Genomic DNA, 17,842 nt, shown 5'->3' on the forward strand with positions numbered 1-17,842 from the left:
AGGTTGTCTAGCGGTTAAGAGCTTTGGGCCAGTAACCGTAAGGTCGCTGATTCGAATCCCTGAGCCGCCTAGGTGAAGAATCTTATCGATGTGACCTTGAACAAGGCACTTAACCCTAATTACTCCTGGATAAGAGCGTCTCCTAAATGACTAAAATGTAAATGTGTTCTCCACATCAACAAACAGCACATGGGGCACATGGGGCACATGGAGCACATGGAGCACATGGGGCACATGGGGCACATGGAGCACGGCGTCACACAGTGGTGAGGTGGATGGGATACAATGAGCACATGGGGCACATGGGGCACGGCGTCACACAGTGGTGAGGTGGATGGGATACAATGAGCACATGGAGCACGGCGTCACACAGTGGTGAGGTGGATGGGATACAATGACGCACGCTTTGGTTCCTGTGTTTGTTTGGTTCTTCTCTGATCTTTTCCATTTTGGGTTTGTTTTCGTTGGATCTGTTTTATATTTCTTTGGATGGTTTTCTTTTGTTTCTGTGTCTTTTTCAGCACACAGACATACACTACTATCTACTAGAGAGCAGAAGGAGATGAGCACACAGACAGACACTACTATCTATTAGAGAGCAGAAGGAGATGAGCACACAGACAGACACTACTATCTATTAGAGAGCAGAAGGAGATGAGCACACAGACAGACACTACTATCTACTAGAGAGCAGAAGGAGATGAGCACACAGACAGACACTGCTATCTACTAGAGAGCAGGAGGGAATGAGCACACAGACAGACACTACTATCTACTAGAGAGCAGGAGGAAATGAGCACACAGAGAGACACTACTATCTACTAGAGAGCAGGAGGAAATAAGCACACAGACAGACACTACTATCTACTAAAGAGAAGGAGGAAATGAGCACACAGACAGACACTACTATCTACTAGAGAGCAGGAGGGAATGAGCACACAGACAAACACTACTATCTACTAGAGAGCAGGAGGGAATGAGCACACAGACAAACACTACTATCTACTAGAGAGCAGGAGGGAATGAGCACAAAGACAGACACTACTATCTACTAGAGAGCAGGAGGAAATGAGCACACAGACAGACACTACTATCTACTAGAGAGCAGGAGGAAATAAGCACACAGACAGACACTACTATCTATTAGAGAGCAGGAGGAAATGAGCACACATACAGACACTACTATCTATTAGAGAGCATTAGGAAATGAGCACACAGACAGACACTACGATCTATTAGAGAACAGGAGGAAATGAGCACACAGACGGACACTACTATCTACTAGATAGCAGGAGGAAATGAGCACACAGACAGACACTACTATCTACTAGATAGCAGGAGGAAATGAGCACACAGACAGACACTACTATGTATTAGAGAGCAGGAGGAAATGAGCACACATACAGACACTACTATCTATTAGAGAGCAGGAGGAAATGAGCACACAGACAGACACTACGATCTATTAGAGAGCTGGAGGATATGAGCACACAGACGGACACTACTATCTACTAGATAGCAGGAGGAAATGAGCACACAGACAGACACTACTATGTATTAGAGAGCAGGAGGAAATGAGCACACAGACAGACACTACTATCTACTAGATAGCAGGAGGAAATGAGCACACATACAGACACTCCTATCTATTAGAGAGCTGGAGGATATGAGCACACAGACGGACACTACTATCTATTAGAGAGCAGGAGGAAATGAGCACAGACCGACACTACTATCTATTAGAGAGCAGGAGGAAATGAGCACACAGACGGACACTACTATCTATTAGAGAGCAGGAAGAAATGAGCACAGACAGACACTACTATCTACTAGAGAGCAAGAGGAAATGTATGCATTAGATTCCGTATATATATACATTCCTACTGTACAACACATCAACAACTTTGATCTGTTGTTATTCTTTGGTTGTGTGTTTTGAGCACACATAGAGAACAGGGGGAAATCAAATGTTATTTGTCACATGCTTCTTAAACTGGTGTAGGCTAACAGTGAAATGCTTAGTTACAGGCCCTTCCCAACAATGCAGATAAAACAATATACAAATGATCACACAAGGAATAAATCCACAATGAGTAACGATAACATGGCTATATACACAGGGTACCAATACCAAGTCAATGTGCAAGGGTACGAGGTAATGGTACGAGGTAATTTACCCCTACCTATATGTACATATAGGTAGGGGTAAAGTGACTCGGCATCAGGATAGATAATAGACAGTAGCAGCATTGTATGTGATGAGGCAAAATGTGATCAATGCAGATAGTCTGGTAGCTATTTGGATAGCTATTTAGCAGTCTTGTGGCTTGGGGATAGAAGATGTTCAGGGTCCTGTTGGTTCCAGACTTTGTGCATCTGTACCGCTTGCTGTACAGTAGCAGAGAGAATAGTCAATGACTTGGGTGGCTGGAGTCTTTGACAATGTTTAGGGCCTTTCCTCTGACACTGCCTGGTATAGAGGTCCTGGATGGCAGGGAGCTCGGCCCCAGTGATGTACTGGGCCTTCCTCTGACACCGCCTGGTATAGAGGTCCTGGATGGCAGGGAGCTCGGCCCCAGTGATGTACTGGGCCTTCCTCTGACACCGCCTGGTATAGAGGTCCTGGATGGCAGGGAGCTCGGCCCCAGTGATGTACTGGGCCTTCCTCTGACACCGCCTGGTATAGAGGTCCAGGATGGCAGGGAGCTCGGCCCCAGTGATGTACTGGGCTGTACGCACTTCCCTCTGTAGAACCTTGCGGTCGGATGCCAAGCAGTTGCCATACCAAGTGCTGATGCAGCTAGTCATCCTCCTTAGGGGAAAGCGATGTTGCAACGCCAACACAGCCTTCACGACTGTGTTGGCGTGGACCATGTTAATTCCTTAGTGATGTAGACACCGATGAACTTAAAGCTCGCAACCCGCTCCTCTACAGCCCCTTCGATGTGGATGGTGCGTGCTCGGCCATCTGTTTGCTGTAGCCCAGGATCAGCTCTTTTGACTTGCAGACTTTGAGGGAAAGGTTGTTTTCCTGGTAGCACACTGTCTAATCTCTGACCTCCTCCCTATAGGCTGTCTCATCGTCATTGGTGATCAGGCCTACCACAGGCCTACCACACTTGTGTCGTCAGCGAACTTAATGTTGGGAGTTCGAGTTGTGCGCGGCCACACAGTCGTGGGTGAACAGCTAGTACAGGAGGGGACTAAGCACGCACCCCTGAGGGGCCCTCGTGTTGAGGGTCAGTGTGGCGGACCACCTGGGGGCGGCCCGACAGGAAGTCCAGGATCCAGTTGCAGAGGCAGGTGTTCAGTCCCAGGGTCCTGAGCTTAGTGATGAGCTTTGAGGGCACTATGGGGTTGAACGCTGAGCTTGTAGTCAATGAACAGCATTCTCACATAGGTGTTTCTCTTATCCCGTTGAGAGAGAGCAGTTTGAAGTGCAATAGAGATTGCATCATCTGTTGGGGCGGTATGCAAATTGGAGTGGGTCCAGGGTGTCTGGGATGACTGTGTTGATGTGAGCCATGACCAGCCTTTCAAATCATTTCATGGCTACAGATGTAAGTGCTATGGGTCGAAAGTCATTTAGACAGGTTACCTTGGTGTTCTTGGACACAGGGACTATGGTGGTCTTCTTGAAACATGTAGGTATTACAGACTGGGTCAGGGAGAGGTTGAAAATGTCAGTGAAGACACTTGCCAGCTGGTTAGTATATACTCGGAGTACTGATAATCTGTCTGGCCTCGCCGTCTGGAACAGCTGGTGCTCTTATGCATGCTTCAGTGTTGCTTGCCTCGAAGCAAGCATAGAAGGCATTTAGCTCGTCTGGTAGGCTCACATCACTGGGGCATCCCTTTGTAATCCGTGATAGTTTGTAAGCCCTGCCACGTCCGACGAGCGTCAGAGACGGCTTTTCATCTTAGTCCTATATTGATGCTTTGTGTGTGTCTGTCTGTGTCTGTCTGTGTGTGTGTGTGTGTGTGTGTGTGTGTGTGTGTGTGTGTGTGTGTGCGTGCGTGCGTGCGTGCGTGCGTGTGTGTGTGTGTGTGTTGGAGTCCAGTACATTCCTTTGCCATGCGTTGATGTAGGTTGAAGTGGTACGTCAACCAAAGATTTGAAAAAGCTACCAGGGTGCACCATCCACATACGTGTCATTAACTAGGCCTCATTGCCTCTGTATGTACCGGTAGGTTTGTTGCATCAGAGTCAAATTATCAGAGGAAATTTGAAATGCCTGTTTTGCGGACGAGACGTGAGGTGGTTCATTGTACAATGAACAGGTTTGTGTATGGCGGATGCCACAGATGCCTCCCGGAGGGGCAGCCAATCAGTCAGCCCAGCTATTTTGATGTGTGCTACAGAGGCCTCCCTGTTCACCGTACCCGCCTGGTATGTGGGGCCTTTCACATAGTCGACTGTGGGACAAGACCCTAACTCACAGACACACACACACACACACCTACTCACCTCACTACCCCTGTACTAGCAATGGCGCCAGGCTCCTAATGACTATTGGCCTGTGGGATCTTCTCAGTAGGAGATGAAAGACCAAGTCTGCCAGCTCTGTTCACTATCACAACTACACACTGGACAGTCAGTCACCGAACAGACACAACACACAGGCAGGCACACTTCAGCCAGGGCCCAGAGGGCAGACCATTTCATAAGAAGAGAAAGGGAAAAACTACTTCCTGTCTGTGACGGCTTCGTTTTTTTGACTCCAGAGAGAGAGAGGGAAATACTTCTTTATTCACCTGGCGATGCTCACCTTTGGCTTGAGTCAGCCGAGGCCCACACGCTCCCCAACACCCATCAGCCGAGGACCAGACGCTCCCCAACACCCATCAGCCGAGGCCCACACGCTCCCCAACACCCATCAGCCGAGGCCCACACGCTCCCCAACACCCATCAGCCGAGGCCCACACGCTCCCCAACACCCATCAGCCGAGGCCCACACGCTCCCCAACACCCATCAGCCGAGGCCCACACGCTCCCCAACACCCATCAGCCGAGGCCCACACGGTCCCCAACACCCATCGGCCGAGGCCCACACGCTCCCCAACACCCATCAGCTGAGGCCCACACGCTCCCCAACACCCATCAGCCGAGGCCCACACGGTCCCCAACACCCATCGGCCGAGGCCCACACGGTCCCCAACACCCATCGGCCGAGGCCCACACGCTCCCCAACACCCATCGGCCGAGGCCCACACGCTCCCCAACACCCATCGGCCGAGGCCCACACGCTCCCCAACACCCATCGGCCGAGGCCCACACGCTCCCCAACACCCATCAGCCGAGGCCCACACGCTCCCCAACACCCATCAGCCGAGGCCCACACGCTCCCCAACACCCATCAGCCGAGGCCCACACGCTCCCCAACACCCATCAGCCGAGGCCCACACGCTCCCCAACACCCATCAGCCGAGGCCCACACGCTCCCCAACATCCAGACACACAGAGGTCTCCAGTAAGGGCTAAGTCCCCAAGCAACCTTTTAACAGAATGGACCTGGAGCCATACTGATGGACCTGGAGCCATACTGATGGACCTGGAGCCATACTGATGGACCTGGAATCATACTGATGGACCTGGAGTCATACTGATGGAGCCATACTGATGGACCTGGAGCCATACTGATGGACCTGGAATCATACTGATGGACCTGGAGCCATACTGATGAAGTCATACTGATGGACCTGGAGTCATACTGATGGAGCCATACTGATGGACCTGGAGCCATACTGATGGACCTGGAGTCATACTGATGGAGCCATACTGATGGACCTGGAGCCATACTGATGCAGCCATACTGATGGACCTGGAGCCATACTGATGGACCTGGAGTCATACTGATGGAGTCATACTGATGGACCTGGAGCCATACTGATGGCCCTGGAGCCATACTGATGGACCTGGAACCATACTGATGGACCTGGAATCATACTGATGGACCTGGAGTCATACTGATGGAGCCATACTGATGGACCTGGAGCCATACTGATGGACCTGGAGCCATACTGATGGACCTGGAGCCATACTGATGGACCTGGAGCCATACTGATGCAGCCATACTGATGGACCTGGAGCCATACTGATGGACCTGGAGCCATACTGATGGACCTGGAGTCATACTGATGGACCTGGAGCCATACTGATCGACCTGGAGTCATACAGATGGAGCCATACTGATGGACCTGGAGCCATACTAATGGAGTCATACTGATGGACCTGGAGCCATACGGATGGAGTCATACTGATGGACCTGGAGTCATACTGATGGACCTGGAGCCATACTGATGGAGTCATACTGATGGACCTGGAGCCATACTGATGGAGTCATACTGATGGACCTGGAGTCATACTGATGGACCTGGAGCCATACTGATGGAGTCATACTGATGGACCTGGAGCCATACTGATGGAGTCATACTGATGGACCTGGAGTCATACTGATGGACCTGGAGTCATTCTGATGGACCTGGAGTCATACTGATGGACCTGGAGTCATACTGATGGAGTCATACTGATGGACCTGGATTAATACTGATGGACCTGGAGTCATACTGATGGACCTGGAGCCATACTGATGGACCTGGAGTCATACTGATGTAGTCATACTGATGGACCTGGAGTCATACTGATGGACCTGGAGTCATTCTGATGGACCTGGAGTCATACTGATGGACCTGGAGTCATACTGATGGAGTCATACTGATGGACCTGGATTAATACTGATGGACCTGGAGTCATACTGATGGACCTGGAGCCATACTGATGGACCTGGAGTCATACTGATGTAGTCATACTGATGGACCTGGAGTCATTCTGATGGACCTGGAGCCATACTAATGGACCTGGAGCCATACTGCTGGAGTCATACTGATGGCCCTGGAGTCATACTGATGGCCCTGGAGTCATACTGATGGACCTGGAGTCATACTGATGGACCTGGAGTCATACTGATGGACCTGGAGCCATATTGATGGACCTGGAGCCATACTGATGGAGTCATACTGATGGACCTGGAGTCATACTGATGGACCTGGAGTCATACTGTGGGAGTCATACTGATGGACCTGGAGCCATACTAATGGACCTGGAGCCATACTGATGGACCTGGAGTCATACTGATAGACCTGGAGTCATACTGATGGACCTGGAGTCATACTGATGGACCTGGAATCATACTGATGGAGTCATACTGATGGACCTGGAGTCATACTGATGGACCTGGAGTCATACTGATGGACCTGGAGCCATATTGATGGACCTGGAGCCATACTGATGGAGTCATACTGATGGACCTGGAGTCATACTGATGGACCTTGAGTCATACTGATGGACCTGGAGTCATACTGATGGAGCCATACTGATGGACCTGGAGCCATACTGATGGAGTCATACTGATGGACCTGGAGTCATACTGATGGACCTGGAGTCATACTGTGGGAGTCATACTGATGGACCTGGAGCCATACTAATGGACCTGGAGCCATACTGATAGACCTGGAGTCATACTGATAGACCTGGAGTCATACTGTGGGAGTCATACTGATGGACCTGGAGCCATACTGATGGACCTGGAGTCATACTGATGGAGTCATACTGATGGACCTGGAGTCATACTGTGGGAGTCATACTGATGGACCTGGAGTCATACTGATGAAGTCATACTGATGGACCTGGAGTCATACTGTGGGAGTCATACTGATGGACCTGGAGCCATACTGATGGACCTGGAGTCATACTGATGGAGTCATACTGATGGACCTGGAGTCATACTGATGGACCTGGAGTCATACTGATGGAGTCATACTGATGGACCTGGAATCATACTGATGGACCTGGAGTCATACTGATGGACCTGGAGCCATACTGATGGATCTGGAGCCATATTGATGGACCAGGAGTCATACTGATGGACCTGCTGGACCCATTCTTTAGTGGAATTATTTTCATGTTAAATCTATGGATTCTCGGTACAGCAAGGAATCAAACCTGCTGTATGGTCAGTTTGGCTGGACCCATTCTGTAGTGTTTCCAGTTAGCTATGGGTCATTAGGGCTGATTTTGTTTACTGCAGATGTATGTACTGACTTTGATTAGTGCGTTCATCCTAAAGGTGAGAGAACCACCCGACTGTAAGTCACTCTGGGTACGGTACGTGTGCTAAATGACCATGTAAATGTCTCTGTGTTTCCTGGATAGTGAGCACTATGCTGCATCATTGATGAAAACTGAACATCTTGGTTTGTTCTGTATGAATCAGCTTAGAATTTGTATTTTATTTTGTTTTACCTTTATTTTACCAGGCAAGTCAGTTAAGAACAAATTCTTATTTTCAATGACGGCCTAGGAACAGTGGGTTAACTGCCTGTTCAGGGGCAGAACAACAGACTCTCCAGCAGAGACAGGAAATGGCTGGGTTCCTAATGGCTACTGAAAAAACCTTGTCAGCTCGGGGGTTTGAACGTGCAACCTTCCAACGCTCTAACCACTAGGCTACCCTGGATAAGGGTGGTCCATCAGTATGGATAAGGTCTCGTGGATTCTTGCTGAGTGGCTGAAAATATTTCTCCAACAGTGACATGGTAGACGGTTGAAAATGCTTTCAGTGCTACATAATCTGGATTCTATTGGAGCGTTCTATATAGCGTGGTCAGAGACAAGGCCACCGCGTTATACCACAAGATCTGCTCTCTTTGCTGTCTCTACAATGCTGGCTTTCTAAGCTATAATCAATGGTTGAAGAGTAAGGGATATTACCAAACAATGATTATCTCAACCATTGTTCCCCAATAGGTCCTTCAGTATGTTTCACATACCCAACAACTCTCCAGCAGAGACTGGAAATGGCTGGGTTCCAAATGGCATCTATAGGGCTCTTAGTCTGGGACGCCCAACCCCAGGCAACAGGGACATGGATCTGCTTTCAACGATGGACTCTTTTGGCTTAGAGGAACCATGCCCACATCTCTACTCTATCCACTTAAATAACATACTAAATAGTAACTAGCAAGATGGAGATCAGTGTTTTTTTCTTTCTTTCAGGAGTGCATTTTGTGATTGGCTACTGGCAAATTTGCATCAACTACCTTCACTAAAAACCACTGCAAAGGCTTTGCCTGGAAACTTTTGGTTTTGAATCGCGACGTTGTGGCTTGTGATTTGTTAGGAGAGTTGCCTGTCTGAAGAGGACCCACCCCAGAAGTTGTCAAACGAGTCCTTCATTGAAACCCAGACCCTAGTCACTGTTGCCCGGGTTGGGTTTTCCAGACTAAAGGGGCTCTGGTCAAAAGTAGTGTGCACTATGTAGGGAATAAGGAGTACAGGGCTCTGGTCAGAAGTAGTGTGCACTATATAGGGAATAAGGAGTACAGGGCTCTGGTCAGAAGTAGTGTGCACTATATAGGGAATAAGGAGTATAGGGCTCTGGTCAGAAGTAGTGTGCACTATATAGGGAATAAGGAGTATAGGGCTCTGGTCAGAAGTAGTGTGCACTATATAGGGCTCTGGTCAGAAGTAGTGTGCACTATATAGGGAATAAGGAATATAGGGCTCTGGTCAGAAGTAGTGTGCACTACATAGGGAATAAGGAATATAGGGCTCTGGTCAGAAGTAGTGTGCACTATATAGGGAATAAGGAATATAGGGCTCTGGTCAGAAGTAGTGTGCACTACATAGGGAATAAGGAATATAGGGCTCTGGTCAGAAGTAGTGTGCACTATATAGGGAATAAGGAATATAGGGCTCTGGTCAGAAGTAGTGTGCACTATATAGGGAATAAGGAATATAGGGCTCTGGTCAGAAGTAGTGTGCACTATATAGGGAATAAGGAATATAGGGCTCTGGTCAGAAGTAGTGTGCACTATATAGGGAATAAGGAATATAGGGCTCTGGTCAGAAGTACTACACTATAAAGGGATTAAGGAATATAGGGCTCTGGTCAGAAGTACTACACTATAAAGGGATTAAGGAATATAGGGCTCTGGTCAGAAGTACTACACTATAAAGGGATTAAGGAATATAGGGCTCTGGTCAGAAGTACTACACTATATAGGGAATAAGGAATATAGGGCTCTGGTCAGAAGTACTACACTATAAAGGGATTAAGGAATATAGGGCTCTGGTCAGAAGTACTACACTATATAGGGAATAAGGAATATAGGGCTCTGGTCAGAAGTACTACACTATAAAGGGATTAAGGAATATAGGGCTCTGGTCAGAAGTAGTGTGCACTATATAGGGAATAAGGAATATAGGGCTCTGGTCAGAAGTACTACACTATAAAGGGATTAAGGAATATAGGGCTCTGGTCAGAAGTACTACACTATATAGGGATTAAGGAATATAGGGCTCTGGTCAGAAGTACTACACTATATAGGGATTAAGGAATATAGGGCTCTGGTCAGAAGTACTACACTATATAGGGAATAAGGAATATAGGGCTCTGGTCAGAAGTACTACACTATAAAGGGATTAAGGAATATAGGGCTCTGGTCAGAAGTACTACACTATATAGGGATTAAGGAATATAGGGCTCTGGTCAGAAGTACTACACTATAAAGGGATTAAGGAATATAGGGCTCTGGTCAGAAGTACTACACTATATAGGGATTAAGGAATATAGGGCTCTGGTCAGAAGTACTACACTATATAGGGATTAAGGAATATAGGGCTCTGGTCAGAAGTACTACACTATATAGGGAATAAGGAATATAGGGCTCTGGTCAGAAGTACTACACTATAAAGGGATTAAGGAATATAGGGCTCTGGTCAGAAGTACTACACTATATAGGGATTAAGGAATATAGGGCTCTGGTCAGAAGTACTACACTATAAAGGGATTAAGGAATATAGGGCTCTGGTCAGAAGTACTACACTATATAGGGAATAAGGAATATAGGGCTCTGGTCAGAAGTACTACACTATATAGGGAATAAGGAATATAGGGCTCTGGTCAGAAGTACTACACTATATAGGGAATAAGGAATATAGGGCTCTGGTCAGTTATGTTAATTGAATTAGTTGTTAGTAGAATTGAAAACAACTGTGTTGGTTCAGGAGGAGCCAGAAGAAGGAGGAATAATGACATATTGTTCACTAACACTGGGAAACAGGGTCATTTGGGATCAGCTTGACCCTGTGTATCTCCTGTGGTTATGTAGGGTGTTAACAGGACATTGTAAGTAGAGTTAAATGCAACTGTTTTGGTCAGAGATCGCTCACAAATAAAGTGCATTGATGTTTCAGCCCTCTCTGTTCCTAACTCGTTGTTTCCTGTGTGTGTCTCCTGCTGTGGTTGTGTGGGTGACCTCAACCAGCTGTCTTCTAACCAATAGCTGTCTCTCCTGTTCTTCCTGCTGTGGTTCTCCCAGGTGGCTGCTCTGCTCTGGTCTTTACTCATTGTGTGTGGATCCTTCTTGAATTGCTCTCTGTTCTGTTCATGTGTTTCTCCTGTTTGTCCTGCTGTGGTCTTTACACATTGTGTTTCTCTCCTGTGTTTCTCCTGTTTGTCCTGCTGTGGTCTTTACACATTGTGTTTCTCTCCTGTTTATCCTGCTGTGGTCTTTACACATTGCGTTTCTCTCCTGTGTTTCTCCTGTAGGTGGCAGCCAGGGCCGGGGTGTACGACCTTCTCAACCAGCTGGGTTTCTCCGAGTTTGAGAACCTTCGGGACACTCCACTTGCCAGGCTCCGCTGCCGGTGGCAACGACAGAACATCCAATCACGTCCCTTCAGGGGGGCGTTGATCTGAGCTGAGGAGAGATCACTGTGAACCGCCAGACTATGGCTGTTTCTGAAGTGGTACTCTGTTCCCTGTATAGTTCACTACTTTTGACCAGGGCCCTCTGCACTCTAAAGGGACTAGGGTGCCATTTTATACAACCTATGTCCTCCTGTGATTTTTATTTTATTTTTATATATACCTTTAAAATTTAATAATGCTTTGTATTTTGAAATGTAATAATGCTTTGTATTGTTACCCTCATATCACTCTGATACTGTATTATTATAATACTGCTTTTTACAAACCCACTACCAATGTTAATTAGTATTAGAATGGATGTTTCAGTACTGTCAGTCGGTATTTCCTGGTTCTGATGCTTCTGCTCTGACTGCCGCCGAGATTCAAGCTGACATTTTTACGTCTCATTTGCTCTATTGTTTCATTGTTAATATAGGAGGAGAATGAATTCATATTTTGCCCCCTTGGTGAGAACTGCCTTACAAGTATGGACCCTATAGGTTTACTAGTATGGACCCTATAGGTTTACTAGTATGGACCCTATAGGTTTACTAGTATGGACCCTATATGTTTACTAAAATGGACCCTATAGGTTTACTAGTATGGACCCTATAGGTTTACTAGTATGGACCCTATAGGTTTATTAGTATGGACCCTATAGGTTTACTAGTATGGACCCTATAGGTTTACTAGAATGGACCCTATAGGTTTACTAGAATGGACCCTATAGGTTTACTAGTATGGACCCTATAGGTTTACTAGTATGGACCCTATATGTTTACTAGTATGGACCCTATACGTTTACTAGAATGGACCCTATACGTTTACTAGAATGGACCCTATAGGTTTACTAGTATGGACCCTATAGGTTTACTAGTATGAACCCTATAGGTTTACTAGAATGGACCCTATAGGTTTACTAGAATGGACCCTATAGGTTTACTAGTATGGACCCTATAGGTTTACTAGAATGGACCCTATAGGTTTACTAGAATGGACCCTATAGGTTTACTAGAATGGACCCTATAGGTTTACTAGTATGGACCCTATACGTTTACTAGTATGGACCCTATACGTTTACTAGTATGGACCCTATAGGTTTACTAGAATGGACTCTATAGGTTTTCTAGTATGGACCCTATACGTTTACTAGTATGGACCCTATACGCTTACTAGTATGGACCCTATAGGTTTACTAGTCTGGACCCTATAGGTTTACTAGTCTGGACCCTATAGGTTTACTAGTCTGGAACCTATAGGTTTACTAGTATGGAACCTATAGGTTTACTAGTATGGACCCTATAGGTTTACTAGTATGGACCCTATACGTTTACTAGTATGGACCCTATAGGTTTTATCAGAGGAGGTTTATATTCACCTGGCAGAACAATGTTAGTCATTAGGGGTTGAAATGAAGGGTTAAAGTAGGGTTACGTTTAGGGTTAGAAACCAGGGTTATGTTAAGGTTAGTTTGAGGTTATGTTAAGGTTAATTTGAGGTTATGTTAAGGTTAATTTGAGGTTATGTTAAGGTTAATTTGAGGTTATGTTAAGGTTAGTTTGAGGTTATGTTAAGGTTAGTTTGAGGTTATGTTAAGGTTAGTTTGAGGTTATGTTAAGGTTAGTTTGAGGTTATGTTAAGGTTAGTTTGAGGTTATGTTAAGGTTAGTTTGAGGTTATGTTAAGGTTAGTTTGAGGTTATGTTAAGGTTAGTTTGAGGTTATGTTAAGGTTAGTTTTGAGGTTATGTTAAGGTTAGTTTGAGGTTACGGTAAGAGTTAGAGGTAGGGAAAGGCTTCAACTTTTGGGCTAGCGGAACTCCACCTCCGTCAATATTCTGCCAGTTAAATAGACACCACCTTAATCAGAAGACAGTATTAGTCTGTACTAGAACGTATTGGAACGTTTCTCCAGTTTAAAATATAGTTGAAACTACAGACTTTTAAAACAAACAGCTTCTTGGTTTAGATGGAATACATTTCTGTTACTTTTTAATCGACATACAGTATCGGTTGTCTCCAAGTCCACTCCCAGGTATTCGTTTGCCAAACTGCTGTAGATGCTGCCAAAGCTAAGCTTCTGCTCTGTGTTTTACTGCTGTTTGCATGTGTCTCAGTCCTCACTTCTTCACAGCGGTTTCTCCTCTCATTAAAGGGCTAATCTGCGTCAGGTTCATCCATCTTTTAGATATATTTTTCCTTCAATAATGATATATACCAATTGATCCTTGAAGAATATAACTTGTAAATGGCTCGAGTTAAATCCAACTGTCGTACCCCATCAGAACCCCAAAATATACGCTTGTTTTACTCCAATGTTTGTAAAAGAATGTCAATGTAAACCCTGTATAGCCTCAAAACATGGTTAAACTATAATGTTGATATCATGGATGGTCTGTCCTTGTATCCATGGCTCTATGAATTTGAGTGGTTACATTGTTCCAGCCCCGTCCCTCTGCTTTTTACCAGAACAGTGGTGGCATGGACGCTTTGTGTGCTCTCAGCTGTGAATTCCCCCTTTTTAAAGGGTTAATATGGGATTGAAACGACAACGAAGCAGTCTCTCTGTCACCTGTTTCGGTAAACAGCTGAGGGATGGACCTGGAGAAATGGAACCACACAGCAGTCTCTCTGCCACCTGTTTTGGTAAACAGCTGAGGGATGGACCTGGAGAAATGGAACCACACAGCAGTCTCTCTGTCACCTGTTTCGGTAAACAGCTGAGGGATGGACCTGGAGAAATGGAACCACACAGCAGTCTCTCTGTCACCTGTTTCGGTAAACAGCTGAGGGATGGACCTGGAGAAATGGAACCACACAGCAGTCTCTCTGTCACCTGTTTCGGTAAACAGCTGAGGGATGGACCTGGAGAAATGGAACCACACAGCAGTCTCTCTGCCACCTGTTTCGGTAAACAGCTGAGGGATGGACCTGGAGAAATGGAACCACACAGCAGTCTCTCTGTCACCTGTTTCGGTAAACAACTGAGGGATGGACCTGGAGAAATGGAACCACACAGCAGTCTCTCTGTCACCTGTTTCGGTAAACAGCTGAGGGATGGACCTGGAGAAATGGAACCACTCATAAATTCACAGACCGAGCTCTAAGCAGTGACCATATGTGTACTGATCCTGGATTCTTCCTTTTGACTGATATCTCTGCATGCTTGGAACAGCTGCTGAAGCCATTGATGCAACCGACTCATTTGAGGTTTCCAACTTCAGTAAAAGGTGTGTGTGTGTCCCCCCCTCCTCTTAGGATATTGGATGTGTCCCAAATTTCACCCCATTCCAAACAGTAGTGCACTACTCTTGACCTGGGTCCATTGTGCTCTGGTGAAAAGTATTGCAGTAAGTAGTTTTGCAGTAAGTAGTCCCCCCCCACACGGTGTCCTCTTCTCTCCCGTCTCCTGCCGTCTTCTATTCTCTGTTGTTATGAACTGCATCTTTAGGTGTTTTGCCAACAAACTGTTATGAGTATATTTAGAAAATCTAAGCGACCGTTCGTACTTCAAGTCAGCCTCTCCAAGAACGGATACGTTTTTTATAAAAAAAAATTATATGTAAATATTGTTCAGTAAATAAATGCAGTTTGTTTTCAAAAAAAGTCAGTTCTGAGGGCTTCTGGGAAGGATGTGTCCTTTAGGAGGAAAGCTATGGCCTGAGGGGACAGTCTGTATGTACTGTCACGCCTTGGCACTCGTTGTTATGCCAAACATGTTTTTCTTGACAACGACAGCAGTGGAGTTAGCAAGAGCACAAACAGATCTGGGATCAGGAATGTTATACCCCCAAAACAACAAACGGTTTATCATTAAAGCACATTAATGCTTTGCAATGGTTATCAAAAATGTCCACAGACAGGAATCCACTTCAGCTAGTATCATGTATTGTGTCAACTGTACCTGATACTTATATTTTCTAACGTATTTCCAATGTCATCATGCACATGCTTTAGGAGCCCATACGGTAGATCCTGCAAATACAGACAGACAGAATACAGTGGTAGTCTGTGGAACCACAGTAGTCTGTGGAACAACAGTACTCTGTCGAACCACAGTAGTCTGTGGAACAACAGTAGTCTGTGGAACAACAGCAGTCTGTGGAACCACAGTAGTCTGTGGAACCACAGTAGTCTGTGGAACAACAGCAGTCTGTGGAACCACAGTAGTCTGTGGAACCACAGTAGTCTGTGGAACCACAGCAGTCTGTGGAACCACAGCAGTCTGTGGAACCACAGTAGTCTGGAACCACAGTAGTCTGTGGAACCACAGCAGTCTTGTGGAACCACAGCAGTCTTGTGGAACCACAGTAGTCTGGAACCACAGTAGTCTGTGGAACCACAGCAGTCTGTGGAACCACAGTAGTCTGGAACCACAGTAGTCTGTGGAACCACAGTAGTATGTGGAACAACAGCAGTCTGTGGAACCACAGTAGTCTGTGGAACCACAGTAGTCTGTGGAACAACAGTAGTCTGTCGAACAACAGCAGTCTGTGGAACCACAGTAGTCTGTGGAACAACAGTAGTTTGTGGAACAACAGTAGTCTGTGGAACAACAGTAGTATGTGGAACAACAGCAGTCTGTGGAACCACAGTAGTCTGTGGAACCACAGTAGTCTGTGGAACAACAGTAGTCTGTGGAACAACAGTAGTATGTGGAACAACAGCAGTCTGTGGAACCACAGTAGTCTGTGGAACCACAGTAGTCTGTGGAACCACAATAGTATGTGGAACAACAGCAGTCTGTGGAACCACAGTAGTCTGGAACCACAGTAGTCTGTGGAACCACAGTAGTCTGTGGAACAACAGTAGTCTGTGGAACCACAGTAGTCTGTGGAACAACAGTAGTCTGTGGATCAGGCTGGTGTGAAATGGTCAACTTGTAGAAACAACTCTTACTGTAGGTTTGCTGTTTGTGAACTGAATAATTCCAACACAGCCTCGGATGCGTCCCAAATGGCCACCCTATTCCCTTTTTAGTGCACTGCTTTTGACCAGGGTCCATAGGGAATAGGGTCAGAAGTAGTGTACTGCGTAGGGTATAGGGCACCATTTGGGAAACAGGCCCCTGTCTCACTGTGGGTGCAGGATCTGTTTTGCATTAGAGGGCTGGGGGATGACTGTTTTATTGAGGAGTCTTGGGTCGTATTCACTAGACACCGAATGGAAGAAAACAGACCAAAACTTGGAAAGGACGACCTGAACTTGTCCAATCAGAAACGCACGTTTTCGTTGGCAAAACGTTTTTTCTACGGTGTGCACACATGAGTACGACTTAAAGCTGTCGCTAATGGACTGTGGAGGGGCCGGACTTCAGTCTCCATGAGTCATAACCATAAAGGGATTGTGGGGGGGGGGGGGGGGGGGGTCTGTGATGTCATCGGGCTCGATCCACTCCAGTAGGAACCGAATGGTACGTCCGGCCGGATGGCCTTCGGCAAACATGTACATGTGGAAACTGCCACGTCAACGATATTCTAGTATCGATTGGTAATGGTTACTGATACTCTTTCTCCATTGGCAGGACTTCCTGGGTGGCATTTGGGCTTGGCACCCGATTCCCTGTGTTGTGCACTAATGTTGACACATTTTGTCAAAAGTAGTGTACACTACAACACAGTGTACTTACTACATAGTGAATAAGGTGTGATTTGGGATGCACGTGCCTACTATATCTTACACCCACAGGAAGGGCTGTATAATAATGTGTTCGTGATAGCAGCAATGCATTCCTGCTTGGAATGCAGCCATCATTCAGCTTTGAGAAGCACATCCCATGTCCAATTTACCATGTTCTGTACCTATCATCGTACATTACTATTTAACCAGCCACTCTCCTTATCAAATACATCGTACATTACTATTTAACCAGCCACTCTCCTTATCAAATACATCGTACATTACTATTTAACCAGCCACGTTATCTCTCTCCTTATCAAATACATCGTACATTACTATTTAACCAGCCACATTATCTCTCTCCTTATCAAATACATCGTACATTACTATTTAACCAGCCACGTTATCTCTCTCCTTATCAAATACATCGTACATTACTATTTAACCAGCCACGTCATATGAGTTGTTATGAA

At 46.1% G+C, this 17,842-nt stretch overlaps 1 protein-coding gene and 1 long non-coding RNA gene across 3 annotated transcripts in view; one reads left to right on the forward strand and one right to left on the reverse strand.

The window, feature by feature from the left end:
• Positions 1–13,916, forward strand: part of LOC110516810 (paladin) — a 162,936-nt gene extending 149,020 nt beyond the window's left edge. For both annotated transcript variants that reach the window (XM_090217737.1, XM_090217736.1), the window contains exon 20: positions 11,613–13,916. In XM_090217737.1, the coding sequence (XP_090073863.1) occupies positions 11,613–11,762 (150 nt within the window). In that variant the 3' untranslated portion in view covers positions 11,763–13,916. The remainder of the gene's footprint in view (positions 1–11,612) is intronic.
• LOC149972641 (uncharacterized) lies at positions 13,213–17,567 on the reverse strand. Its single transcript, XR_016491180.1, has 2 exons — positions 14,785–17,567; positions 13,213–14,322 (listed from the first exon to the last, which is right to left on the reverse strand). It is a non-coding gene; the product is annotated as an uncharacterized LOC149972641 (long non-coding RNA).
• Positions 17,568–17,842: the final 275 nt, after the last annotated feature.

Source organism: Oncorhynchus mykiss, chromosome 23 (assembly GCF_057628025.1).
Source record: "Oncorhynchus mykiss isolate SJ-2025 chromosome 23, ASM5762802v1, whole genome shotgun sequence".
NCBI lineage: Eukaryota > Metazoa > Chordata > Actinopteri > Salmoniformes > Salmonidae > Oncorhynchus > Oncorhynchus mykiss.